Source organism: Vigna umbellata, chromosome 10, assembly GCF_029865625.1.
Source record: "Vigna umbellata cultivar VRB3 chromosome 10, Vumbellata_1.0, whole genome shotgun sequence".
Classification (NCBI taxonomy): Eukaryota; Viridiplantae; Streptophyta; class Magnoliopsida; order Fabales; family Fabaceae; genus Vigna; species Vigna umbellata.
The window spans coordinates 6,349,248-6,376,694 of NC_142174.1; the positions used below are offsets into that span (position 1 = coordinate 6,349,248).

The 27,447-nt window shown below is 30.4% G+C and overlaps 5 protein-coding genes across 6 annotated transcripts; 3 read left to right on the plus strand and 2 right to left on the minus strand.

The window, feature by feature from the left end:
* Positions 1 to 438: 438 nt before the first annotated feature.
* Positions 439 to 1,562, minus strand: LOC148191743 (uncharacterized). The gene is made up of 4 exons (XM_088101038.1): positions 1,419 to 1,562; positions 1,224 to 1,342; positions 1,027 to 1,103; positions 439 to 779 (listed from the first exon to the last, which is right to left on the minus strand). Exons 1-4 carry the CDS (start codon positions 1,468 to 1,470, stop codon positions 644 to 646), a joined length of 384 nt encoding a protein of 127 aa, XP_087957164.1. The 5' UTR covers positions 1,471 to 1,562; the 3' UTR covers positions 439 to 643.
* Positions 1,563 to 5,820: 4,258 nt separating this feature from the next.
* LOC148191744 (uncharacterized) lies at positions 5,821 to 6,576 on the minus strand. Its single transcript, XM_088099870.1, has 4 exons — positions 6,525 to 6,576; positions 6,300 to 6,397; positions 6,047 to 6,174; positions 5,821 to 5,943 (listed from the first exon to the last, which is right to left on the minus strand). The coding sequence occupies exons 1-4, from the start codon at positions 6,574 to 6,576 to the stop codon at positions 5,844 to 5,846; spliced, it is 378 nt and encodes a 125-aa protein (XP_087955996.1). The 3' UTR covers positions 5,821 to 5,843.
* A 1,588-nt stretch (positions 6,577 to 8,164) lies between these two features.
* On the plus strand, positions 8,165 to 10,204 carry LOC148191745 (CBS domain-containing protein CBSX3, mitochondrial-like). Its single transcript, XM_088100826.1, has 6 exons — positions 8,165 to 8,372; positions 9,030 to 9,304; positions 9,378 to 9,456; positions 9,574 to 9,647; positions 9,736 to 9,796; positions 9,868 to 10,204. The coding sequence occupies exons 1-6, from the start codon at positions 8,291 to 8,293 to the stop codon at positions 10,008 to 10,010; spliced, it is 714 nt and encodes a 237-aa protein (XP_087956952.1). The 5' UTR covers positions 8,165 to 8,290; the 3' UTR covers positions 10,011 to 10,204.
* A 5,978-nt stretch (positions 10,205 to 16,182) lies between these two features.
* On the plus strand, positions 16,183 to 17,975 carry LOC148191746 (protein RADIALIS-like 1). 2 transcript variants are annotated; one of them, XM_088100237.1, is made up of 3 exons: positions 16,183 to 16,309; positions 16,874 to 17,122; positions 17,756 to 17,975. In XM_088100237.1, the coding sequence occupies exons 2-3, from the start codon at positions 16,884 to 16,886 to the stop codon at positions 17,781 to 17,783; spliced, it is 267 nt and encodes an 88-aa protein (XP_087956363.1). In that variant the 5' UTR covers positions 16,183 to 16,309; positions 16,874 to 16,883; the 3' UTR covers positions 17,784 to 17,975. The 2 variants fall into 2 exon arrangements, with proteins under 2 accessions (XP_087956363.1, XP_087956362.1); XM_088100236.1 differs by lacking the exon at positions 16,183 to 16,309 and having other exon boundaries at positions 16,793 to 17,122.
* A 1,467-nt stretch (positions 17,976 to 19,442) lies between these two features.
* Positions 19,443 to 21,051, plus strand: LOC148191747 (uncharacterized). Its single transcript, XM_088100970.1, has 2 exons — positions 19,443 to 20,200; positions 20,386 to 21,051. The coding sequence occupies exons 1-2, from the start codon at positions 19,908 to 19,910 to the stop codon at positions 20,807 to 20,809; spliced, it is 717 nt and encodes a 238-aa protein (XP_087957096.1). The 5' UTR covers positions 19,443 to 19,907; the 3' UTR covers positions 20,810 to 21,051.
* Positions 21,052 to 27,447: the final 6,396 nt, after the last annotated feature.

Below are 27,447 nucleotides of genomic sequence, written 5' to 3' on the forward strand. Positions count from 1 at the left end.
CTTGCTTTAGTATCATAATTACTATAATTAATATATTATTAAATGTTTATTAATTTTGGTTATTATTTAGATATATATATATATATATATATATATATATATATATATATGCAATAAAATATTAGTCACAATAATAATAAAATTAATATAACAATATTATAATTATTATGGTAGTATCTTATTATAAAAATACATTTGTTACTAATATAATAATATATTATTATTATTTATTATAAAAATAATCAATATCATCATTAGTAATAATTTATTATAGTACAAATAATAACATTATTAATATTATTTTATTATAATTATTATAGTGAGTCTATAATGATTTTTTAAATAATATATATTTGAAAAAAAGTAATATTTTAAATTAGAAAAATACTAAAAAATAAGTAAGTTAATAAAATGACAAAAAAAAAAAGAGTTCAGCAGATATTATAATAGCTCCTTGAGGTTTATATCCGATAAATCAGTATATATTATTCCTTATCCGGCACCAAAGAAACAAGCCAGCTTTTCCTTAACCAGAAAGTAAAACAATATTATATACAAACAAACCGTACATATACAGTTCTTACGACAAAACAGACGGCACTACTCATATACAGTACATAGGTAACATCGGCAAATATTCATGTCACGCCCTAATTCCATTTCTGCTATTAGTTTTCGATGATCCCAACTTAGCCACGTCAAACTGTGAAACATACTTGTTGGAAGAAGCTTCCATCAATGGTGGTTCATTCAGAAATGCCCACCTGCTCTTAGTCCACCTGCACTCACACAAATCACTTACTAACATTAATTTACTCACATAATCTAAATTAATGGGATCCATAATAGTAATTAATTAGGTTCTTATTATATATATATATATATTATCAAGATACTTTTTAATTTTATTAAACTTGCTAATGTAATTCTGTTTGCAAATTGAGAGTGTCGATACCATAGTGTAAGATGTATAATTTTCTGTTTATAAGAAGAAAAAAAGTCTACAAAAACCGGCATTTAATTTACCAGCAATTTTTGTTCATAAGCTGCTCCAAACTGTTTTCGTCAACATTGATGATGCCTAAAGACTTGTGAGAATGAGGCTGTCCATTATCCATCATAAACTTAAAATTAAACTAGGCTTTTAATATTTAAATCTCTGACAGTTATAAAGAAGGGGTAAATTTGAGAGGTGAAAATGAACGTTAATGTAGAAGTGAAACCTGAATAGTCTGAGATAATTTGGAAATAGCTCTGAGGTGTTCTAACTCTGTCTCTTTCTTTGCTGTCCAGAAAGCATTAATTTCTTCTTTGGTGAGCGATCGATTCCTCTCTATTGTAGCTGAAACAGTTAAAAATAAGAAGCCTAGTTAGAAATCACGTCACGTGCATAAGACAGTACTTTTTATTATGGGTACCTGATTCAGGATCTAAGGTTGGAGAGTCCCATCCTGCCATAAGAGAACCCATTGCTGTTGCTGAATTTCTTTCTTTATTTGAAACTCCAATGTATTTCCAAATGGATAACCTAGTTTTTTTATATGAAGAAAGTTGTATAAGGTATGTTATTTATATAAGTGGTGGTTTAGTGCAGTGACAAAGCTCCTAGTTGTTTATCTTATCTATTGGCAGCTTTTTTATTTGTGATGACTATTGCCAATATGTCATCCAAAAGTGTTGGTTAAGTGATAACGATTATGAAAAAACTACAAAAATCACACACGCTTATAAATAAAAAAACTGACAGTGGTTTCGGACAGCACACAGACTACAGAAAACACAGCGGCCATGAACATCGCCGCAGTTTTTTGTTTTTTGTTTTTAAATATTAGTTGCTTCTATTTCTTTAGTTTTAGTTCTACTCATATTTTTTTTCTAGTGTTAATAATTTTTTTTAAATAAGTTTTTGATAATAGAATATGTGTCAAGGTCAATTTATCTCAAACAGAACACTATCCATCTATCACGTTATAAAAAAGTTGTAAAAAGAAATTATTAAAAAAATGTTTACCTTTTTTTCTCTACCCGAACACGTGAAATCTTGCTTAAAAGAATATTAAGAAAATAAAAAACAAAAAAATATTTATAAAAAAAACTTCTTTTTTATCTGAAAATAAAAACATATTATTTAATTCTAGCAATTCATATAGAAGACATTGGAATGATTTCTATTTTTAGCATGGAAGGGTACGAAAAGAAATTGAAAAAATGAAATTCCCACTTCTCATAAAATCCGTAAGTTTATATATATATATATATATATATATATATATATATATATATATATAGGGGTTTGCTAACGCGCGTATGCCTGTTTTTCAGTTGGTACATTTTAGCAATGTGTACCGGGTTTTAGTAGACAAAAATATCCTTATATATTATGAATTCTAAGTTTTAAGGTTAAGGGTATTTTAATAATTTTTATTCTCAAAACTAAAAAAGAAAAAAAGAAACCTCCAAACCCTTACTCACCTCTGTCATTCCTCTCAACCCTTTCTCTTTTCTCTTTCTCACCCCAATCTTTTCTCTGTCATCCCTATAGCCCCAATTGAAAAAATCAGAAACACTTGCTGTTAAACAATCTTACAAAAAAATGATTTTATATTGAGTTTTCATCTTATAATTTTTGTCTTATATAATTTTATCCAATTTTCACAACCATAAAGGAATTGGTAATTGACCTGGAAAAAATAAAAAATACTCGCTGTTAAACAATTTCTTACCAAAAATGATTTTATAATGAGTTTTTATTTTATAATTTTTTGTCTTATCTAATTTTATCTAATTTTTACAAGCATAATGACATCAAAGGAATTGGTAATTGGCCTGGAAAAAAATCAGAAACACTCAGTTGTTAAACAATTTCTTACAAAAAATGACTTTATAATGAGTTTTCATTTTATAATTTTTGTCGTATATAATTTTATCTAATTTTCACAAGCATAATGACATCCGAAAGAATTGGTAATTGGCTTGGAGGGTTTTTTAGAGATGATGATTCAACAAATACAGATGATGAAATTAGAGAGGTTAGTGAAGATGGTGAAATTGAAGAGATCTTGAATGAACCTTTGCCTTAAAGGTGAATATGTCAATGACTCAACTCTAAGGAAAATTTTTTATGTGTTTCTGATTTTTTTCAATTGGGGCTACAGTATGAATGACAAAGAAAAGGTTGAAGTGAGAGAGATGGTTGGAGTGAGAGAGATGAAAGAGAAAGGATTGAGAAGAATGAGAGAGGTGAGTAAGAGTTTGGGGGTTTCTTTTTTTTTTTTTGAAATTTTGAGAATGAAAATTATTAAAATACCCTTAACCTTAAAACTTGGAATCCATAATATATAAGAGTATTTTTGTCTACTAAAATCCGGTACACATTGCTAAAATGTACCAATTGAAAAATAGGCGTAGGCGCGTTAGCAAACCCCATATATATATATATATATATATATATATATATATATATATATATATATATATATATATATATATATTGATATCTAATCTTTATATAAAATTATTAAAGTCTATTTTTATTGATATAGTGTAGATAAACTTCTCTTAATATACCACCTTTATCATACAGAACAAAAAAAAATAGTATTTCTAGAAACAATAGAATATGGAGTACTCTATCTTTTGTAACCCAACAAATATATTCTCATACATATATATACAATGAAAAACAAAAGTGTTTATCACAACATAATCTTTGTAAAAAAGAAAAAACATCAATTATCTTAAAAAAGATAGAGAACCCGAAAAATATGACAGTAATGATAGATTTGAGTCTCAGTGATCAAAATAAGATATAACTGTAGTTAGTATTATAACATATACAAAATGTCTAAACATAAACATAAATAATATATTTAACAATAATTTTTTTTAATTCAAATAATACAAAAACATTTAATAAGTTATATAACAATTATATAATGTTTTTCATAAAATGTATTTACATTTAACTTTATTATGTGTTAATCATATATATTAAGTGCAAGTGTATCTTTTTTTTATTATAAATAATTGATTTAATTAAAAAACTGAATTTAAGTGAATAATAACCTCTCAAAAATAAAATGATACATTTTTTTTAATTTATAAAATAGTTAAATTTAAACTAATTGTTACTTAGAAGATAAATTTGAAAAAAAGTAAAAAAAAATCCTCTAAAAAATAAAATAATAAAATATTTTTTAATTAAAAAAATTATTAAATTTAAATCAATAGTTACTTAAAGGATAAAATTGATATAAAAAATGTAAAGAATATCCTCTTTATATATAATTTATAATAGGTATGAATACGAGGATTATTCAGTTGAAGCTACCAATTAAACTTAAAACTGAAAAAAAATACACATATTATTATATTAATTTTATTTAATGAACTTTTGTTATTCTAAATTATTATTACTTTTTTTTGCCATAACTAATAACAAATGTTAAATAATTTATAACATTTTTCTTGCTCTGAGATAGGTGCATATTTCACTTCTCCTATGTTAAAAAAAAAACTGTAACAATATTGTTAAATATGTGGTGAAAGAATGTTATGTTACTGAAAATAGTTAATATTATTCAGAATAATTTTAACTAAAACGTTTTAAATAACAATATTTTAAAACAGGGGTTTGCTAAGTAACTTGGTTTTTCAATTGTTACATTTTAGGATGTGTATCAGGGTTTAGTAGACAAAAATACCAAAATATATCATGGATTATAAGTTATAAGGTTAAGGGTATTTTAATAATTTTCATTTTTAAAACTAAAAAAAGAAAAGAAACTTTCAAAGCCTTGCTCACCTTCCTCATTCCTCTCAACCCTTTCTCTTTCATCTCTCACTCCAACATTTCTATGTCATCCCTGTGCTAGTCTCTATTGAAAAAAAATCAGAAACATTCGTCTAACCCTAATCTAACTTCCTTACTTATCCAATTTGTTTATGTGATTTGTGAAGTTAAATGTTTTATTTACCATTACATTCTTCTGACTTAATTTTTAATTGGCTAAACTTGGTTTGATTTTGATCTTGGTTTATTGATAATGGTTGTAACACAACAAAATTCTAAAATTTAAAAAACGAAATTTAATAATAATCAGATGGGGAAATATATAACACAACTCTCCAATCAAAAATCAACATCAATATCATCAATTATTTTGTTATTAAATTGGAAAACAAATGAACGAAATCAATTGGGACTAGTGTAGAGATGACAGAGAAAATGTTGGAGTGGGAGAGATGAAAGAGAAATGGTTGAGAGGAACAAGAGAGGTGAGCAAGAGTTTGGGAGATTTCTTCTCTTTTTTTTTAGTTTTAGAAATGAAAATTATTAAAATACCCTTAACCTTATAACTTAAAATCGATGATATATTAGGGTATTTTTTCTACTAAAACCCGGTACACATTGCTAAAATGTAATTTTCTTTATATTTTAAATAAAGTGGCATTCAATCCCTTACTTTGTTTGACATGCTAACTAAAATTCAAACAAAATAAAAATAAATCTGCAAGGATTAAAACTAAAGTTTGATAAAAAAAATTGAGCACATTTTATAAGCAATAACATTAAAGAATTAATTGTTATATTTTAACAAATATAAAAGAGTATACTTTTATAAGTTATCATATAAAAATATAAATAATTTATGTTTTGTGTGAATATTATTTAATAAAAAATATGAAATATATTCATACATTTATCGATATGGTTATATTTATACATTTTAATATAAATGTAAATTTAAATAAAACAATAACTATAAGTGTTATTTTAATAAAAACATCCCTTTTAAGCAAGATCATCAAGCACTAATTTCATTTCCGGTTTTAAATTTTGTTTATCTCATGTTGGCTACGTGAAACTGTGAAGCATAGTTGTTGGAAGAAGCTTCAATCAGTGGTCTTTCATTCAGAAATGCCGAGCTGCTCATGGTCCACCTGCATGCACACCAGCCATTTGCAAAATATATTACTTTCCACACAATTAATCTAACTTATAATTCACCAATTGGGCAAAATTACCACATGTAACATAATGTACCAGTAACTTTTCTTCACAAACTTCTTCAAACTTTTCTCATCAACATCCCTTTCCAAGGGCTTCTCTATGCGGTTCTTGACCACTGTACAGGACATACCAGAATTCTCTGAATCCTCAAATTTTCGGGTCTGTTCAGGATCCATTAGTAGACAAAGAAATATATTGGTATGGTAGGCTTTTTTATATTCAAATTTCTGTCTGACACATAATTTGTACTAGTGAGACTTGTAGAGATGTTAATTTAAAGTCAAACCTGAATAGTTTCAGATAATTTACAATCAGTCTTCTCTTTTGTTCTCCAGTAAGCATCAATTTGTTGTTTTGTGAGTGATCGATTCCTCTTAATTGAAGCTGCAATGGTACAAAATACAAGCCTCTTTAAAAATCACAAGGGTTTTATTATTTCGACACAAAAAGGTAAAGGTAAAGCTAACGTAAGTGCATAACTTGGTATTCGTATAGTACTGATTATTGGTACCTGATTCAGGATCCAAGGTTGGAGAGTCCCATCCTGGCATAAGAGAACCCATTGTTGGTCAATTTCTTTCTTTATTGTAATAAACACGAAGCTATATATATATATATATATATATATATATATATATATATATATATAGGTGCGATAATGAGGAAGCTCCAGCTTGTTTCTCTGTTTTGTAGTTATCTCTTGTCAAGTTTTTCATTAGTGATAATGGTTACAAATGAGACCGCGTGAGTAATAATGATGAGAATGATCTTACTAACTAAGAACAAACATTACCGCTTGTAGTTTGGACATAAAAAATAAAAAATGAATATACTAGCTCTTAGTTTCGTGCAGCACATAGACTTTTGAAAGGCGGCGAGTGTTTTTTTCACTCCTAGATTCATCATCAATTTCTTTGGACATTTTTACTCTTTTTAATTTCCAGTGATTAAAAGTACACTTTCTGCATTTGGGAGGATAATCTATTGCCAATTTGAAAGATTTTTCAGTCAAAGATAGTCAAAATAGTCATATTCCTTGTGTTTTCTTATTGGAAAGCATTTCACATCAACCCACTGAATATTTTTTATTCCTTCGCTAAAACACTGCTTTGACAATTAACACAAAAACAGCTTGTTAACGGCTCTATAAATGGTCATTGCGAGTTACCCCAATAAAGGAATATACAATTAAAAATCACAACACAGATAATGCATGCTATATATAGCACGAAATTCCGACACAAAAATCCTGGAATGGTACCACGTCTCATGTAAACAAGACTCTGTTTTTGCTTATCCCATTGCAGTGTCCTTATCATTTGAATTGTCCCCACATCTAAACTTACAACCATGACGACGAGGTTTGTCAGGGTTATCAGGTTCAGAGTCACTCGGTTCAAGAAAAAGTCCCCTCAGACATCTTCTTCGAACCACGGGCCTGTAAGGGACCCTCTCTACCCGGTTTATGCTGACTTCAGCCTTTGGTTTCTCCAAGCACGGTTCTTTCACATCAGGGAGAATAACACGAACACCAGGATCTCTTCCATTGATGGTGCCATGGGACATGATCGAATTGTTGATGCTCTGAATGTTACTGTTGACGTATGTCTTACCCGCTTCGTCTTTCTCCGTGGATGTGCTCTTCTTCCCTTCGGAATTCGGCCTAGTTGAATGAGAACCCGCCACGTGCATTGTCACTCCTCTGTTATCGCCGGCCAGAGTTACCACACTCACTGTTTTGTCGTCCACGTTCAGTGTTGGGTTGAGAGCTGAAATGTCATCGTCGTCACCCTTAGTGGGATTTTGCTCGTCGGATAATGATATGGTTGAAACGTTCCTGTTCGTTGGATGTGCTGATGTTGAAGCTGATGGCATGACCTTTGTGTCTTTCGCGCTAGGAGTCGATGTGGAAAACATCATCTTTCTCTCTATGGGGTTGGCGTTGGATTTAGGCTGGTGGGGTTGGATTGGTATTTCCAAAGGGGCGTGGAAATTCTGAGTAGGAGTAGTATCCAACTCCAATTCCTTCGCATTTGGCTTCGAAGGTGTTGGAGTTGATGGTGTTGAAGAGGATTCTGAGATAGAAGACACTGGCGAATCAATGGTGACCGAAGGAGCTGGTGAGTGTGATGATGGAAGAGAATCTGAGACTTGTTGAGGTTTAGTTTTTGGGGTTACCTGAGGAGGGGGAGGCTGTGATTGGGTAGAGGCTATTCCAGGAGGACGAAACGGTGGTCGACGAGTGGAAAGAGATTTTGATTTTTGTTTTGGAGGAGAATGAGATTCGGTGGAAGGACCTGTGATCCAAGGGATCCTAAAACCACACTGCTGGTTTTTGCGTGGCATGGATGTTGGTATGGTTAGTATCTGAAGGAATAACAGAATGAGTTTTTTCGTTTCTTTTCACCGGAAATACACACAACTTGTTCTATTTTGGCTGATCTTAAAATCCCAAGATTGCGCTAGCTGTGTATATATACTGAACAAAGAACAAAGAATTTATACCTTGGATGTATTGGAGGACTTTTGTTAGAATTTTGGTTTGACTAACCACTTTTCATTCCCAAACTTTTTCATACTGATTTCCTTGGAAACTTCTTGGTTTGTGCTTTGCTTATACTTAGAGATTTACGTTTTAATCAAACGTATGCAAACCATTCTTATCTTGATCTGTGCTTTACGTATGCCTCTCACGAAAGAAATCCCAAGCATATTCTTGGCCTCTCAAGCTTCCTGAAATAATGGTTTTAGTCATTCATCACCGTGTTAATAAATTGATTTCATTGAGTTTGCTCTGGAATATATAGAACTAAGCTTAAAATAATCATCCGTGAGTCAGTAAAGTTGGACAAAAGAATGAGAAAAACGTGATCCAATGGGGTTGGCAATTCCATGTTTAAGCAACTACAAAGTTCCTTTCTTCATATTCTCCTTTAAGAAAAGAATGCAAAATGCAAGATACAAGCTACTGTTGTGGTTATATGAAAAAAATTTATGTTTTATTTTGATTGAACAGAAGCAGAACAACAAATGCTAGGATTGTGCGGGATACTACGACTTCGCCAAAACCCTCTGAGGGGCGCAATATTTCAACAATTCCAAGGAAATGCGATATCTAACCTCAACAAAATAAGTTCAAATTTTGGATGTGTCACGTCCTCTCCACGCAAAGAGCAGAAAGGATTGGAGAATGTAACAGTGTCAGAGGTACTAATGACAAAAGGTGAAGAAAACATCGGCTCCTGGCTTTGGTGTCGAACTGATGATGCTGTCATTAATGCAATGAAAAACGTAAGACGGTTCAATTTGCTCAAAAAAACAATCATTAAGAATGCTTCTTAACTAACATTGTATAAGGTTTCAGATGGCTGATAATAACATTGGATCATTGGTGGTACTAAAGCCAGAAGGGCAGCACATAGCAGGGATTGTCACAGAAAGAGGTACATGCGGTTCTTTCTAATAACACCCTTTTGTTCGGATAGAAAATTCATTACCATCTTTCTAATAACTACGAGCTAAACTGAACCCCTTTGTTGAATGCATGCATGAACTACAAGACTGCTTAAAAAAAATAGTTGCACAAGGAAGATCTCCCTTATACACACAAGTTGGTCAAATAATGACTGACGAGGTTATTTTATGCTCTTTCATTTCCTATATATTTGATATCCTATTCTTGCATATTTCTTGTGAATGATGATGAGGGTACTCGTGAACAGAACAACCTGATAACGGTGACCTCTGACACCAACATTCTTCAAGCAATGAAAATTATGACAGGTAAGGGTAATTCTCCTTCTTCTGATATTTTGCCACAGAGATTAAGGCTCAAAGGTAACTGTTTCTTGCAGAGAATCGCATTCGGCATGTTCCAGTTATAGATGGGAAAATAGTTGGTATGATTTCCATTGTAGATGTGGTGCGAGCAGTGATGGAGCAGCAAAGTGGAGAATTGAAGCGACTCAATGACTACATCAGAGGAGAATACTATTAGCAGAAGAATTCAACCATGTATACCGATTTGGTGCTAGCGAATTCATGCATCAAATTATAATACACCTTTATATTTCATAATAAATGGGATTTCATTTTTTTTACCACTTTGTAGAACATCGCTGTACCAAATCCAGATTAACGCCTGTTTGTACAAAATAGTTGTTTTTTTCTAATAAAGAAGGAAAAAGTAGTTTCAAGCAAGAAAAAGAAAAGAAATCGCTGACAATATGTTTTAGCGAGGAAATATATATAGATAATGATACTTTGACAACATTTTTGGACAACATTTTAACACCATCTTTGTGTCATTCTGTGATTAGTCCATGTTGGTGTTTATGTCTTGGTAGGTCTCTATTTTTGTCCAGAATATCAAATAGGTCATCTTTTTTTTTTTACGTCTGAATTGAGTTTTTATTTTGTGAAAATTGCAACGATTAGACTCCCATAGTTGAATTAGGCCCAATGGTGTTAGTGTATGGTTGACGTTGCATGCTAATCTTCATTTTAAATGACGTGGAGTAGCTTATTTGATGTATGAAATTCTGATGTGTCTTTTGATTTTTTTTTTTAAATAAAAAAAATTGTAAAAATAAATTAAACATTAAACTACATAATTTGTTCCAATTAGGGATTATGGATTGGGAAAAAGGAAGTTTGATTTTAGGATTCATCCAAATTAGAAATTAATTTCATAAATTGTTCTCGCGTCGTCACCGTCTTCGCCCATCATCTTTCTCGTTTTTCCAAACCCTCAGGTCGCATCTTCTTCGCACATATAACCACCACACAAGCCTCCATTAGCGCAACCTAAATCATGAGCACCATCACGACGCGTCAACCTCCATGAAACATTACCCGACCTAATTATAGAAAACTCAAATCAATTTCATCACCTGCAAATCAAATGCAGAGGAGCTCTAATCCAGAAAAATTCGCAATTCGAAAAACCCTAAATCGTGTTCGAGCTCTCCATGGCCACAAATCGCATTTGAATCGTGATGTCGTTCTGCAAGTGAAAACCATGACTATTAAAACATCATGGAGCAGTAGAACACTGAAGAAGATTCAGAAAGAATGCAGCTGCAGAATGTTGAAAAACATTTTGAAACCAGGGAGCATAAGAATGTTGAGGAACATTTGAAAACCATGGCTGCACAATGATATCATGCAAGAGGAGAATATACAAGAAGATTTTGTTATGATGGAAGTGCATAATATGCTCATAGAAGTGTTGTATGCCCAAGAACATTTTGTTAGCATGAAACTGCATAATATTGCCACAAAATTGGAGAACAGTATGATTGAAGGGCAGAGCGAATGTTGGTGCTGGAGAATATTATCCTGGAAAAGCAGAATGTTCGTGAAAAATTTGATAGCCATTGAACTAGTGAAAAGAATAATGGAGAAACATTATGGCCAAAGATATGATAGTCATTAAATCTCCAATTTTTTGATTGATTCCTAATTTTTTTTTGGATGAACCCTTAATAGGAACTAAATTCCTAATTCTTATATACAAATTTGTTTAACTATCTTTTTCCCTTTTCTTTAATTTTAAAAACACAAAAATCCACTTTTTCACGAAATAAATACTTAATTGAGACGTCGAAAAAGAAAAGAATGATTCTGGACGAAAATAGAAACTTACAAAAACATTAAACCTATTATTATTGATTGTAAAATAATTTTGGACCCAGAATGACACGTAAATGATCTTAAAATAAAGATATTAGATTTAAGAAAATTATAGAAAATGAATGAAAAAAAAGAAGAATAGAAATTAACAATGAATTTCACAGTTTTTTTATCTCTTTGTTCTTTCATTTCTCTTTCCGGGTTCTACCACAAAACAGTTCAGAATTAAATTATAATAACAGGAGGCGAAAGAAATAAAATCTCCTAAAAAAAAGCATATTTTACAGTGGTCTGAAGAAAGAATAGAAAGATAGATAAAGATTCTAAAACTAGAAGAGTCTAAAAGATGGCATCCCTCCCTTTGGGCATGGGGCAGTAACCCCAAACTGAAGGGCACATTCCCAAAAGGAATCACTTGGCATCCTACAGATTCTCTCACCCACTATTCATGTTTACGACCCAATTAACCTTCTTTTATATACTTTTTTTTTAAATAATTATTACTATTTTCAAATCAGCAATGCCTTGATTTAATTTCAGAATGATAACGAGGGTATGAAATGTGATTAGAATAACTTAATGGAAAATCGAATCATCAAGAAAAAGAAAGTGAGAGATAAAGACATTAAAAAAATGTTGTCAGTAATTTCATTTATTTGATAAAATAAAAAATGTAGGTTAAATTATAAAAATAAAAAGATATTTTGTAATAAAATAAAATGTCATATTTTTTCAATATAATTTGCTAAGATCGTGTTTGGATTTGAAGAAGAATTTATGAAAATAAATAAATATGAAACTGTTTAAATTAAGAAGAAAAGATGAAAATGAGAAGATTTGAAATTTTTTTATAAAAATTAGTAAATAATATGACAAAATTGTTAGATTAAAAAATTATTTTAATTAAAAAATAGAAAATTCTTATTATTTATATTTATTATTGTAATAATTATTTAAATAAAAATTGACTTTGTTTAAAAATAAAATTATTTAACTTTCGTCACAACTATATTCTGTGTTGAAGAGAAAATTAAAACAAAAAGAAAGTTTTGATTTCGTGAGCTTTAGTCTTCCATGGATTACTTTCTACATGAATAATAAATTTGTACATTTTCGTCTGTTAAATAAACTATTAAATAAATGTGTGCCGTTATAAGAAAACAGACTTAAAATTTCTTACCCGTTGTAAATTGATAGGATGACGGATTGGTTGCTAATTTTTTTTAATTATATATAAATATATATTAAAATTGCATTATAAATATTTTTTTAATTTTAATTGGTTAATTAATGTTTTTAATGAATAAATTATTAAATTATTGTTTTATAATTAAGATTAAAACTTAATTTCTAAGTCTTAAAAATTTAAATAATAATATCATTGTATATTAATCAATTTTTAAAAATATTTTTTTATTTCTATTTTAAAAAATGAATTTGTTGATTAATCAATCCTATTTTATCTTCCACATGCTAATTTGTTATGATAGAAATAAGTTGATTAATTGAAATTTTTAACCCAATCCATCAAATTATGATAGATTGGGAATCAATTTGTCTGACTAAACTCATTTTGTCATCTTTAATTTTTTTCATAAATTATTTATCAAATAATTTAAATTATGTAGGCTTCCATATATTTTTATTTTTTAAAATTCTAGACTGTAATCCAAATCTCAACAATTCACACAAATTCATTATCTCTATTTCCTTTTGTATAAGTGAGTGAAAAAAAATAGTTAAAAAGAAACAATAAAATCAACTGTAATATTATTTCTTTTACTTTTGAAAGACTTAATTTTCATGCTAGGTTTTTTTTACAATGTTAAATGGGAGACAACAGTTTAAATTATTATCTGATCAATTAATTAATTAATTAATATGAAAATTGTAAAGTTTATTAGTATTGAGATGACAAAAAAATTCGCGAGTTTGGATAATAATATGTAGCGGGTATTTTAATACTCGCTTTTAAACAGGTCTAGTATGAGTAATATACTACTTGACCCACGAATATCCATTACTCGAAAAAATAATAAAAAAATTAATTTATATATATTTTTAATTAAAAATAAAATAAAATCATATTTTATTATATTAAATTTAATTAAAATTAAATTTTAATTTATATTATATATATATATATATATTTTATAATTTTATTTTAAAATGTATAAATTTTTTTATTTATCTTTTGTGAATATCTTCGGATACCCACAAATTTTAAAATAATCACAAATATTTTATAAATAAGTATCTTCACTAGCAATAGATAGAGTAGTAAGAATAATTTTATTCGAGGAATAAAATATGTTGTATTTGAATTCAATTAAAGCGAGGACATGTTTGTTTGAATAAATATTTTTTTATTTTAGTAATGTGAAATTGTAAATAACTCATTTTACTAAAAATGTTATTTAAAAAATTTAAAATTCGAATATCTTCTTACAACTAGCCTCATTGACTTGACGTTTATGGGCCTTCCATTACTCATGGCTCCAGCATCTGACAAACATGCAGCCGAACACTCATTTTCCAACAGCAGTAGTTTTTTTTTTAAATAAAACTTTAAATAGTTTATTAAAAACAACAAATTGTAAGAGAAGAATTTCATCAGGTTTTAAATATTTTTCTCAAAAATCATTCTAAAGTTTTATTCTAAATTTAATTCGATTAATTGATCTATCATCTTTTTTCATCAAACTCTTAATTATTTTTCATCTATATATGACAAATAATATAACAACATAGGTTGAGCCACGTGATATTGACTGTAACAAAAAATCCATGTTAAAATAAAAAAATTAAATATGTTTTTTATTTATAAACAATAATATAAATTCAAATTTATTTATATTTAAAATTTTAATATATTTTAGTTTACAATTTTAAAATAATTTAATATGAATTTTAATCTAACAATGTGTTATTTTTTATGCGTGTTAAACGAAATTTTAAATTAATATTTGAATTATAATATGTTAAAGAGTATAAATAATTCCAATATTAATTCAAATCGTTTATTTACACATCAAAACAATTTAACATTAGATTAAAAAAATTATATGTATTTATTTTAAAAATTTGAAAATTAAGTTATATGATAATCTAAAATATAAATAAATTTTAGTTTTATATTAAAATATATAAATTAAAAACGTATTTAACTTTTAAAATACTAATTATTTTATTTTAGAATACTATTTTTATTTTTTTTATTGATTCAAGATCTATATTTTTTCCATAAATACACATATATACAAACACGTGAAACCCAGTTCAAATGAAAAAAAAAGTCAACGAAAATCACATAAAAACTGAATTTGATGGGGGAAAAACTAATGTTCAAACCTTAAGCATATTACAAGAATTTGTATAAACTACAGTCAGTAGTGTTAATTGCCAAATGATGTGTTTACGAACCCAAACACTCTTAAATTGCACAAATACAGTGTTAAGATTATGATTAGTATATGTTGAAAAAAATACTAATTTTTAGATTGATTTTCTTAATATTTTGTGCGTATACTTCTTCGTTCGCTTTGCAAAGAAAACCCACATCACTTACATATTTACGTAAAAATACTATTTGCATAATTACAAAGGAAAATGTGATATAATCAATTATATTATTAAATAAATAAATATCTTAAATTTAGCATTATAGTCTCTTAAAATATTCAATCTCTTTTATTATATTAATAAATAATTAAAATAACAATATAGAAGAAATAAAAAGGTTTTCAACTATGCTCAGGTAGTGTGATATATGTGTAACTTAAGTGGATAAGAGACTTTTCGAATTTATGATAATAGAATAATGAGTACAAAATATGATATTAGAATGATGGAGTATTCTCTAGGAAATATTAATGGTATTTATAAAATTAACATAGACACTAAAATTATATTATGGTATCAAATAATATCTTTATCTTAAGTAGATAATAATAACAAAATCATATCATAAATAACAAGTATAACATTAAATTTGAGAGATTAATTATGATTGCAGTTAATATTTGAATATTTTTTCAATAAATCAATTCTTTATTTTAAGATGAAAAACGTTTAATAAATCTCTCTACTCTTTAGTATATTTATTAGATTGTACAATTAGTAATTTAGACTAATAATAAATATGGACTTTGTACGATAAAAAAAATACAATTTTAGTAAAAAGTTAAATTTTGTTAATTTTACTTAAACTCTCATAATTAAATTTAGTCAAACTCAGCTAATAGTTAAAATAAATGAATATATACTTAATATTTAAAAGTAAAATGTATTAATATACTTTATATTGAACTAATTATTTATTTGATAAAAAATAAAAAGTAAAAGATAAAAACATTAATAATCAAACTATATTGAATCTTTTTGTTTTGTAGTCATTGTTAGAATTTGCATCGTGAAATTCTGGAACGAATGACTCCATACAACACAAGTAACAAGTAAGGGTGAGAACAGAAAGGAGCACGTGTTCTGGAACCTGAAAACAGAGCAATATAAATAAATCCGAGTTATGGCATTGACAGAGCCAAATGCAAAGCACTGTCCAAAACAGAGCAGTCTTTCACCTCTCAGGCACGCAAAGTTCATCGAACAAGTTATCACCGATTGCAGAAAAAGTAACCCTAGTTGAACCCACAGAACCAACAAGTAAGTTTCCACTCCGATTCTTTTATTTAACGCAAGTTATGTGAAGTAGTTGATGAGGGTTTGAAGCAATGCAAATGGAAAATATATTAATGGGGTGATGGAGAAAGTATATTACCCGTCACAAGTTGCAAAATAAGTGACAGGATTATTATTCTGTAACCATCTTAGAAAGGAGCAGAATATCTTAGCCTTACATATTGTAAGCGAATATATATCTGTATTGCAGTGGGAATTGGTATCTAATCCCCACCGCCACCACCACCAGCCTGTAAAAATCTGAACAAATGATATTACAATACTGAGTCCAACATCAAATGAAAAGGTCAGATGCATACATAGACTCCTATCATAGGTTTATAACCCTCAAGGGATCAAATCCAAATGACCCCGCTACACATACCAGCCTCAAGGGAATCATATCTTGTTGAATCCCTAAAAGGTATTCGCCAACTTGCACATCACTTCACTCTCCCTTATTTAACCACCCACCCAGACACTCACCTACACACACTCTTTTCCTGTTCTCTTCTTACTTCACTCTTCCTAACACATTCACATACACAGTACTCCATTGATGGGGTGGACACGAGAAGAGAATAGACGTTTTGAGGATGCTCTTGCGGTTCATGGCCCTGACGACCCAAATCGGTGGCAACATGTGGCCAACGCCGTGGGGGGAAAATCTGTAGAAGAGGTGAAAATGCACTATGAGATTCTCCAGGAAGATGTCATTCGAATTGAGCATGACCAAATTCCACTACCCAGGTACAGAGGTGCCGGCATCAATGGAAGACAAATTGACAATGAACAAAGGTAATAACAATCAACTTATTAGAATGTGCGTTATGTTATTTCTTTTTCATTTTGTGTGGTATTCTCTGTTATTCCCCCACTTGTATTAGAGGAGGAAATCACTATTGTTGCAAACACCAAAACTCGTGAAGAGTTTTGTGGAAGTTTCATTGGATCAGGGATAACCCTTTGCATCTGCATTGCCAATTTCGTTAGTCTTTCTGTTTCAAAATAGTTCTCACATCTCATGTTTTGGAGCTTTTGATTACAATGATCAGAATGTCTTGAGAAATTGCAACAGCAACCCAATAAACGGTGATTTTTTATATTATTATTGTAAGCAGAGAGCACGTGAAATTTGATCCATCAAGTTTCATGTCACATGCACCTGAGATCTATTGGTTTGGATAATGTCCTAGGTGATGCTAGTAATATTAATAATTATCAACATGTCGATAAGGTATTGGGTAATAATCATTGATTCATGCGTCGACGTTTATCTTCATTCTCGGGAATATTAGTCCCCTGCTTAAACCACCTGTAATCATTGGGTGTAGTTTTTTTGGCACATGCAGTTGTCTACTTATTTATGCACATCTTAAAAGGCTGAATTTGTTCTTACTCTGAATATAAGCTGATTGTTTTCTTCACCAGGCGAATGAGGAATCTGACTCTCCGATGAAGCAACCACTTTAGCACTGTGGAGTTGTAAGTTTCCACGAAGGCATGTGCAATTTATGTTGGTGTGCTCACTTGCTTTGTGTTTCTTTTCCTGTCATATTCACCCAATTGTAATTTGTAAGAAATATCATGTGATATGTAACTTTGCCGGATATTAACAAATTGTATGTAGTGACAAGTTTTAATGGTTAAACACCTGTTAATCATTTAATTTTATTCTTTTAGCTACAAGTCAAAAACTCAAACATAAACACAAAACTAACTGGATACGTCTAGATGACTAATTTTCTATCTAGGTTGGAATTTAATATGGTGGAAGGTAAGAAGACTGATTAGACAGATAGTTTTAGAAACAGCAAAATTGCACAGGAACATCTTATTTAAAACCAGAGACACTGTAATATTGAGAATATTTTGGTGTTATATACCCCCATTTTGTTGGATTGTTTTCAGGTAAGATGAATGATAATTGTATAGAAAGATAGATTAGGGACATTAAAATTTTAATGATTTTGATAGAAATGCATAACATGCTGTCTAGCTTCTGCCTTAATTTTCACTTTTGCCCATACATGTATCTTGATTTAACATCAACACTAATGGTAAAAAGAAACATTTTATACCTTGAATAGAAGGGAGTTGAGCAGAGACGTCATATATCAAGGTGAATGAGAACACAAAATAATAATAAGGTGACTTATATTTATATTTATTTGATATATATTACAAAAATAAAATAATTATAAAAAATGCATTTTTATATTAATTTAAAAAATAAGAAAAATACTGTCAAATGCGCAATAAAATGATTTTCAGAAAGAGTTATATCCTTCGGATCTTCCGTGAAGCATATTTCGTGTTCGAAATTAACTATACCAGTCAGGCTTATATTAACTATATATTATTCTTTTAAGGACATATTCACAAGAATTTCCCACTCTCAACCCCAACCTGTATATTTCATTCAACCTATGCACGACTATTCAGTACAATATTCCTTGATAGAATAAAATTTTCATAAATGCTAAAGAAAACCCCAAATATATTTAATTTCGAGAATAATGAAAACAGTGGTGGAGCTTCAACCTCTTGGAGAGCCCAAATAAAATTTAATATTTGAGAATTAAGGTGGAAAAGTAAATCATATACACAAACACTCAATGTGCATAGTTTTTCCACAACAATAAGGTTACCGTAGATAGCAAAAGCAATAATAACGTATAAAAAAACGGCGATAATGGATCAATAGAACAAAACAATACATTTATATATATATATATAAACTCTTCCAATGATTTTAAGTGAGAAAAAATTTATGAACAATGACACTTTGAAACATATTTTATTTATTTGAATAAAATAAAATAATCACACAAAAAAAAATTTGTATTTGTAAGAGAAAACAAAGTAAAAAAATAATATAAATGAGTGTAAAAAAAACATTTGTGTCATAATATCACCATTTTACATTATGCATTGCATAGCAACACATTTAAAATTTATATAGGTAATATATATCTTATTAAACAAATGTTTAAATATGATTAGAGAGCCATACGTATAATGTAACTTTCTTTTTCTAAATAGAATCCACGTACATAAGAGCTAGCAACAATATAATTAAATATTAATTTAGTTTATTCATAACAATGTGGTCAAATTGAAGCAGTCACAAGTGAATTGGGAGAATAGTTTTGGCTAGAAATAAATCTGTCTTTCCATAATAGAACAGCTTCTAAGAAAAGACTTGTAACTCAGAATGATAGGTAAAACATATTTGACAAATTATGAATTCAAAATTACTATTAAGGATGTGGCTATTCTTAAAAAAAAAAAATGGAGTACGAGGAAAAAGCAGCAGCAAGGGTTGTGGCAACAGCAGCGTAGAGAAGCTAAAAAGAAAACGGAAAAGAAAATTTTCTAAAGATAAGAAATGAGAACGGGAGAATCGGGCATAAGAAAAAGACCGGGAGAAAGCCGTTATGTGTGGCTAAAATGGGTTGTGGCAGTGTATATAAAAGAACGGATTGTAATGAACAAAGTTGCATATCATTGCCACCCTTGGTTCACTAATTTTCAAGGCGTTTCTGCAATCCTTGATTCCAGGGTAAAGGAATAAGGGGAAATGGCGAAGATATCATTACTTTTGGTGTTTTCGGTGGTGTTGGCTCTGCCATTCCGTGCGGTTTTGGGCCAGGACGATTGGAAGGATCTCTTGGGTCAGGGAGGGCTCTCCCAAGACGCATTGGACCAGGCCCAGAGAGCTATAGGTGGGGCCGCGACCCAAGATGCTGTCAGTGATTACTTCGGTTCGGCCCTAAGTGGCGCCTCCTCCGACGACTCTTCTTCTCCTTCTTCCTACGAAGATACCGATGAAGGCCAAGGGTCATCCTTGGCCGACTTTTTAGACACTGAAGCGTAAGCAACCATAATCCTTTTCCTCTCTCTCTCACTTCAACTTTTTTAATTCTCCAAAATTTCTACTTAATTTCTTTAGCATTATAAAAAAAAATAATCAGCGAATATATTTTGGAAATCGTGGATAATTAGGTTTAATTTGAAACTAATTTCGTGCGGTTAACTACTGTTTTGGGGACCGGTAGTGCAAGCCACGACACAGAAATTCCACCCACGGAATCAATGGCAGATTCACCGGTTGGAGCACCAGATGCTTTACCTGAATATGAAGATGATGACGAGGAGGAGGATGAAGACGAGGACGATGATTCTTCTCCCGCAGGTGCACCAGAGGGCTCTTTCTCACCTGCAGAGGCACCAGTAGACTCAGACGACGAAACATCTACCGAAGCACCAAGCAATGCGCCAGTGGAAGCACCTGAATCTGCACCCGCAAATTCACCAACAAGAACACCAGAGTCGGATGATGATTTTGAGGAAGGTGAAGGGGCACCAGCAAGTGCACCTACCGGGGAACCAGACAGTGATGATGATGAAGAGTTTGATGATTCCCACTCTTCTTCTTCACCCAGCAATGCTCCCGCGCAGGCACCTGAAGGGGACCATTAGACGAGTGATCCTTTTTTATTGACATTAACAATTACATACATTTTCTTGCCAACTTAACTGTGTATAGTGTAAGGGTGATATCTATGTTGAAAATAGGGTTGGAGTGTAAAGTAACACCTCCCACTTCATCCTCATTTAACATGACTTTTCTTGTTGAACAGATATACCTAATTTCTATCAGGTGGAGAACAATACATACTGATGAAGTGAATCAAAGTTATTAAATAAATAAATTTGCTATATTCTATTTCTTAAATTATAAATTTTATTATTTTATTTTAAACTGTAATAATATCATACAAAAATTACACTTTCTTATTCATTCCTTAATATCCTTAGAACACTAGTAATTCATTCGGTAAGCAACCTCCTTTGTTTTACTTTTTAATATTTGTGTGTATCTCATACAATTATTTCAACTTACTCATCTTCAATTTAAATTGAAATTTCAATGCATCATATGCTAAATTACGATCTATTGTGTTATCGTGTTATCATTTTTTTTTTCTCATGCATATGTCCATTTAATTTATAATATATCATTGTCAAATTTAGTAGAAAAATTAATTATTTTACCAACAAATTTACGAATTTTAAAAAATTCCAATGAATACTTTGTACATTTACTTTACAAAGAGAAGACACACCTTGTATTTCTTCATCCTTACTAGAGGTGTCATTTGAGCCCTGGTCTATGGATTGACCCTGACCCTTCTAAAATCAAGCCGCAATTTTCTAACCCACTTAATAGGGGGCTTTTTAAAAGTCTCAACCCCTAAAGCCCCACATAAAGTGGGTTGGGTAGGGTTAGGATGAGGCTAGCTCCCAAACTAAATTAATTGATTTTTAATGTTTTTTTAGTTATTTCTTTTATTTACTTTACAAGTTTAATAATTTCTAAAATTTAAATGATATTTAATATCTTTTTAATTAAATATAAATGTATAAATATTGATTTTATAAAAAATTATTAAAAATAATTTTTTAATTATAAGTATATTTTAAATATATAATTTTATTATTTTGGAAAGTTAAAAAAGAAAAATATTATTATTATTTTTATTTAAAAGAAAATGAAAAAAATTTCAAAAAATAAATTATAAAAGTAACACAGTTGAAAATTCCATTTTTCAATCGAATTCTGATATCTATATAAATATTTGAAATATTAATTATGGATATTAAATTTAAATCTACTGATTGGATGAATTTTTAATATCGGTGTAAAATTTTTATTTTTTATAGTTTGAGTTTGTCATATAAAATTCTTTTGTTGAATGTTTTGTATAGATATATATACATAAAAAAATTAAACCACAAACTTTACAAAGTTTAAAATTAATTTCACGTAATAAAATAACTAACTTTTTAGTGAAAATCCTTATTAGGCAAAATTGTTATAAATATCATATATGTTAGATCTAGATGTAGTCCTAGTGGTTATAAAATCATATTTTTTTTTCTAACCTTTTAAATTAAATTAATATTTTAAAATCAGACTTATCTTTATCCAACAAAGATCGATTTTATTGAATTATTTATCATGAGCCAATTGTAATAAAAAATAATTAAATAATAGATACAATATTTTTAAATAAATATAATGTTATAATTTATAATACTAAAATTAAAATTATTATTGTATTTAATTATTATCATATAAAATAAATAAAAATTATAATAATTATAATAATAAATAAATTACATCAATGTCTCTTAATAAGAAACTAATAAAAAAGACAAATGAATATAATATAAAATATATGAAAAAGACATAAAAATATATAAATTGATGTAAATGACTAAATTATAAGTTTGATAAATTTTTTTTAAAAGAATTATATAACTTTATAAATAATAAATATTAATTTTATTAAATTTGGAAAATTAAAAAAGTTAAAAAGTCAAAATTTTAACATGTTCACACCAATTAAAAATAATGTAATTTTGATCACAAATCTTAATCGAATGATATTGATTTAAACCAGTGACAAAATAGATTACCATCTATAAATAAATTCGTTAGTCCATCAAAATTTTACAAATTAAATTAAATTTTTTAACTTTTAAACCTATTTTATGTGGATATCTCTAAATCGTCAAATTTACAAACCAAAATTAAGAAACCAAAATTAAGATGAAAAAAATTATCAAAACAAAATTTGGAAATTAAGGAATAATTGTATAAAAGCATTATTATTAAACTAATTAATATAGAAACAGCTATGAAGTAGAAAATTAATTTTATTGGTAAAAAAATATAATTACGCATGAATCAATTATGGTTATAAGTTATTACTAACAAAAATAAAATGAAAGCTAGATAAAAAATACAAATGATTTGTGATTACTTGTATGATGATATTATGTTTCTGGACGTTAAATTTTATAAAAAGGAAAGCCCATGGACTGGCCCTGGCCTATAAGGCTTTAGGAGTTTTTAGTCCTATGTTTTAATAAAGAGTTTTTTTGACCCTGTGGGCTTGTTTGGCCCCAATCCACATGGGTTAGGGTCAAATCTTATTAAAAGAACTCATTTCACAGCTCTAATCCTTACAGAGAAAAGTTGCTAAATGTATTCCTCTTTTTCATCCTTACAAAGAGAACACATACCTTGTACATCTTTATCAATTGAAGCCTACTGAGAAGAAATTTTATTAAAACAAGCATTTTTGTAGAGAGTAATAGAAACATATATTTTATCAATAATTTCCAACGACATAGACAAAAATTCTATTTATTTGAAAATCGTCAAAAATTCAATTAGAAATATCTTTAAAGGGAGTCATTTGAAGATTGTGTGTATGGATTGCAACTCATAAATTTCATTTAAAAAAAAAGATAAAATTTAAACAGAATTAGCCTAAGAAAAACAAAGACACAAAAATACATTATTATCAACACTCCAATAAGTATTTGGAAAGTGATATCATAAAAATCTCTTATTCAATAGAACAATCCTGAAAAATAAGATAGCTTATGTAAAAAGTTTAATTTTTCTAATTATGATAGCTTATGTACTGTTTTTAAAACCATGTTTTTAAGCGGTTATTTGAATGTAGAAAACAATAACTTTCCATTTATTTTTATAAGTGTATAAGTCTGGAAGAATATTTTTATTCTTATATTTATTTATTTACCGATATACAGAAATGAAAATATGCTGATAGAGAATCAGCAGTTTTCATATCACAGAAGAGATATTAGAGAGGCAGGAGTGTCCATACATGAAAGGGATCTGTTCACATGACCCTTCTCTTCCGAAGCTTCTTCTCTTACGTTCTGTGCTCTCGTAAAACCAGTAACATCTTTTTCAAACCGCGTTTCCATCAGAATCACCATTTCCCCTGCGAGAAGCTTCTCCTTACACCTCCCTCTTTGCAATTTTCCAGAAGTGGTTTTGGGAACACACTCACTCTTAACCAAAACCACCCATCCAATCTCTACCTTCTCCTTCTTCCAGACACCTGCCTTAATTTTCTCACACACCCACTTCAACACAACCACATCCACATCCTTTTCGAACCTCTGCATCTCTGCCACAACCACCACCATTGCTGAAACTTTAAACGCTGCAACGCAGCCTCCTCTGAGTAACTTGGAGCAAATATTATACGCCGCAGTCTCTATATAATGTGGATGAACCTTTTCACCGTTTTCGAGTTCCATCACATCTTGACAGCGACCAGTAACAAAGAGGTATCTCTTTTCTCCTTTCACGATGCCTTTGTCCCCGGTTCGAAGAAAGCACTTACTAACCATGTTTCTCAGTCTTCCATGAAACACCTCTCTTGTTAAGCTAGGGTGGCCAAGGTACCCAGAAGCATTGCTTGGTGAAGCAACCCAAATTTCTCCTTCGACACCATCCTCACTCGGCTCCAAGGTTTCTTCGTTTACGACCATAATCTCCACGTCTTCCTGCTCCATGTTTCCGAGCCTTGCAACCGGTAACAGTTTGTTGTGAGTTGGGAAATCTGGGAAGCTGGAACCATAAGCACCAATATTGTCACTGTGGCAGTTCCTCCACGCAGTGGACACAAAGGTACAGTTCTCTGCTAACCCGTAGGAAGGAGAGATAGAAGAAGGGCTTAACCCGAATGGTGAAAAAGTATGAACGAATTCTTCCACAGAGTCTCTATAGATAGGTTCATTGATGATTATAAGGTTCTTCAAGGTTGACAGGTTGATGGGTAAAGCGCTTTGGTCAATCCCTCCACGCTTGATGACTAGTGGCAATGTGAACGAGGGAACGGGAGTGCAAGTGGCCTTGAATTCGGACAAGAGTTCAAGCCAGAGTCTGGGGCGTTTGATGAACGCGTTTGGGGACGTGAGAACACACGTGGCACCGGAGACAACGGTCAGCAACAGAAACATGAGGCCACAATCATGATACTGTGGCAGCCACGAAACGATGGTGCTGTTTGGATGAAGATCGTAAGATTTTCTGGCAGTTCTAACGTTGTGAGCAGCTGAGCCAGCAGTGACAAGCACGGGTTTTGGGACACCAGTGGCTCCAGAAGTGTACTGAACCAAATAAACTTCATCTGCTGCACAACCACTGTATGTTAGGGAATCACGGTTGTTTACAGTAACGACGGCTTTGCCGTGTTTGACATGGTCAATGGAAATCCAGTGGATGGTTTGCAGCATGTGAGCTAGCTTGGTGTTGTTGTGGGGAGAAGAGAGGTAGCGTCGAATGCTTGAAATGTAGTGAGAGTGAGCTATGGCAGCTTTGGGTTTGGTCTGAGAAATGGCTCTTACGAGGTGGTGGTAGTTTTGATTGGAGAAAGAAGGGTGAGGAGGGACTATAGGTACGCTCAAGAGACCAGCTCTTTGGCAGCCGAAAATGAGCTCAACTAGGTCAAGTCCTGGAGAGCAGAGAAGAAGTACAGTGTCTCCTCTTTGCAATGAACCCTGCAGCTGTGATGAGATGAGATGAACAGTGTCGTTGAGTTGTTGGTAGGTGAGGGTAGTGGTGGTGTGAAAGTCTTGAGCCCAAATGAAAGCTGGTTTCGAGTGGAAAGCTGGTAACCTTGCCCAAACAGGAAGGTATAAGTCAACCACAGGTTGGTCGGGGAAGGAGGGGTCATAATTCTCGTATTCGTATGACATTTTTAGTTTGTCTGTTGTGCTGCTTGCCAAAACTAGTGGCATGATCGCTTGCATATTTATAGTTATAGTAATAGTGTTAATCTAGATACGTGTTGAAGCTCATGATCCAGTCTCTGATATTCCAATGGGATGATTACGATAACGAGAGGGAATAAGGGGATATGCGGTTAGAATATCTCACTGTCCCCTCAGCTGTAATAGCAAAAATCGTCGCCATGTAGTTGTTGGGTATGTGTATTCCGAATTGCAACGCCGTCCTGTAAAAAAAACGTTTATATATTGTAGGCGATTGTCTCTGCAGCTGTCTGATAGTACATGTTCATGTCTTGTCCTACGTGTTCTCTCCTTACCTTCGTAAATAATTAAAAGTTATTAAACGCGGACTTTTTTTCAATGTTTCAATACAGAAAAGGTTAATTTGATTAACTCTTAAATTTGGACTACGCTATCCTGACAGTACCTACCTAGAAAAAACTAAACGATGTTTTGAAAACTTAACAATATTGTTTTTACGCTTGTTTCAACTTTTTTTCTGTAGGTTTAAATTTATAAAAAAAAATTGCCAATTTTGATAATTCTCATTTTTAATTTAATATTTTTTTCTCTTAATTTAAAGTGCAATCTAATGAAAGTTATAATTTAAAATTAATTTTAACTAATAATAAAAAAATGTCAATAAAGTCCCTGTTTAACAAATGATGTTATAATAAATAAACGAGAGCGACTCAATATTATTTAGGTTTAATAGTCAATTTTGTTCTAATTTCGTTGACAAATCTCAATTTAGTCTCTCGTTTTAAAAGTATTTGAAATATATTCTCATTTTTAAAATTGGTTTAATAGCCAATTTAGTCCCCACTTTGGTTGAAAAATATCAATTTAGTCCCTCGTTATAAAAGTGTTTTAAATTAGTCCTAACTTTTAAAATAGTGGGTCAGATTGGTCCCTTTCGTTAAATATAAGTTAACGAAATTAATGGATGATGATGTGACACAGCTTAAAGCTGATGTGTTAGATTGGTCCCTCGTTAGCTTTAAGTTGTGTCACATCATCATCCATTAATTTTGTTAACTTATATTTAACAGAAAGGACCAATCTGACCCACTATTTTAAAAGTTAGGACTAATTCAAAACACTTTTATAACGAGAGACTAAATTGAGATTTTTCAACCAAAGTGAGGACTAAATTGGCTATTAAACCTTTAAAATTTTGAATCAAATTAGTCCCTTCCATTAAATATAACCAAACGACATTAATGCTGTCAGATCATCATCCATTAACACTGTTTGATTTGATTATATTTATCGGAAGTTGAAATTTATCAACATGGATAAAAATGACTATTAAACCTATTATTTATTATCCCACTGCGAGACGTGGAGAACGTCTTTTATTTAGGTGCATAAAAGATTTAGTATACTGCCATTAACCACCAATACCAGTATATTAATAAAAATTTCTGTTTTCAAATTTTAAAAAAATCCGGTGATAAAAAAATTAATGCTCAGGACTATCTTTTATCCTA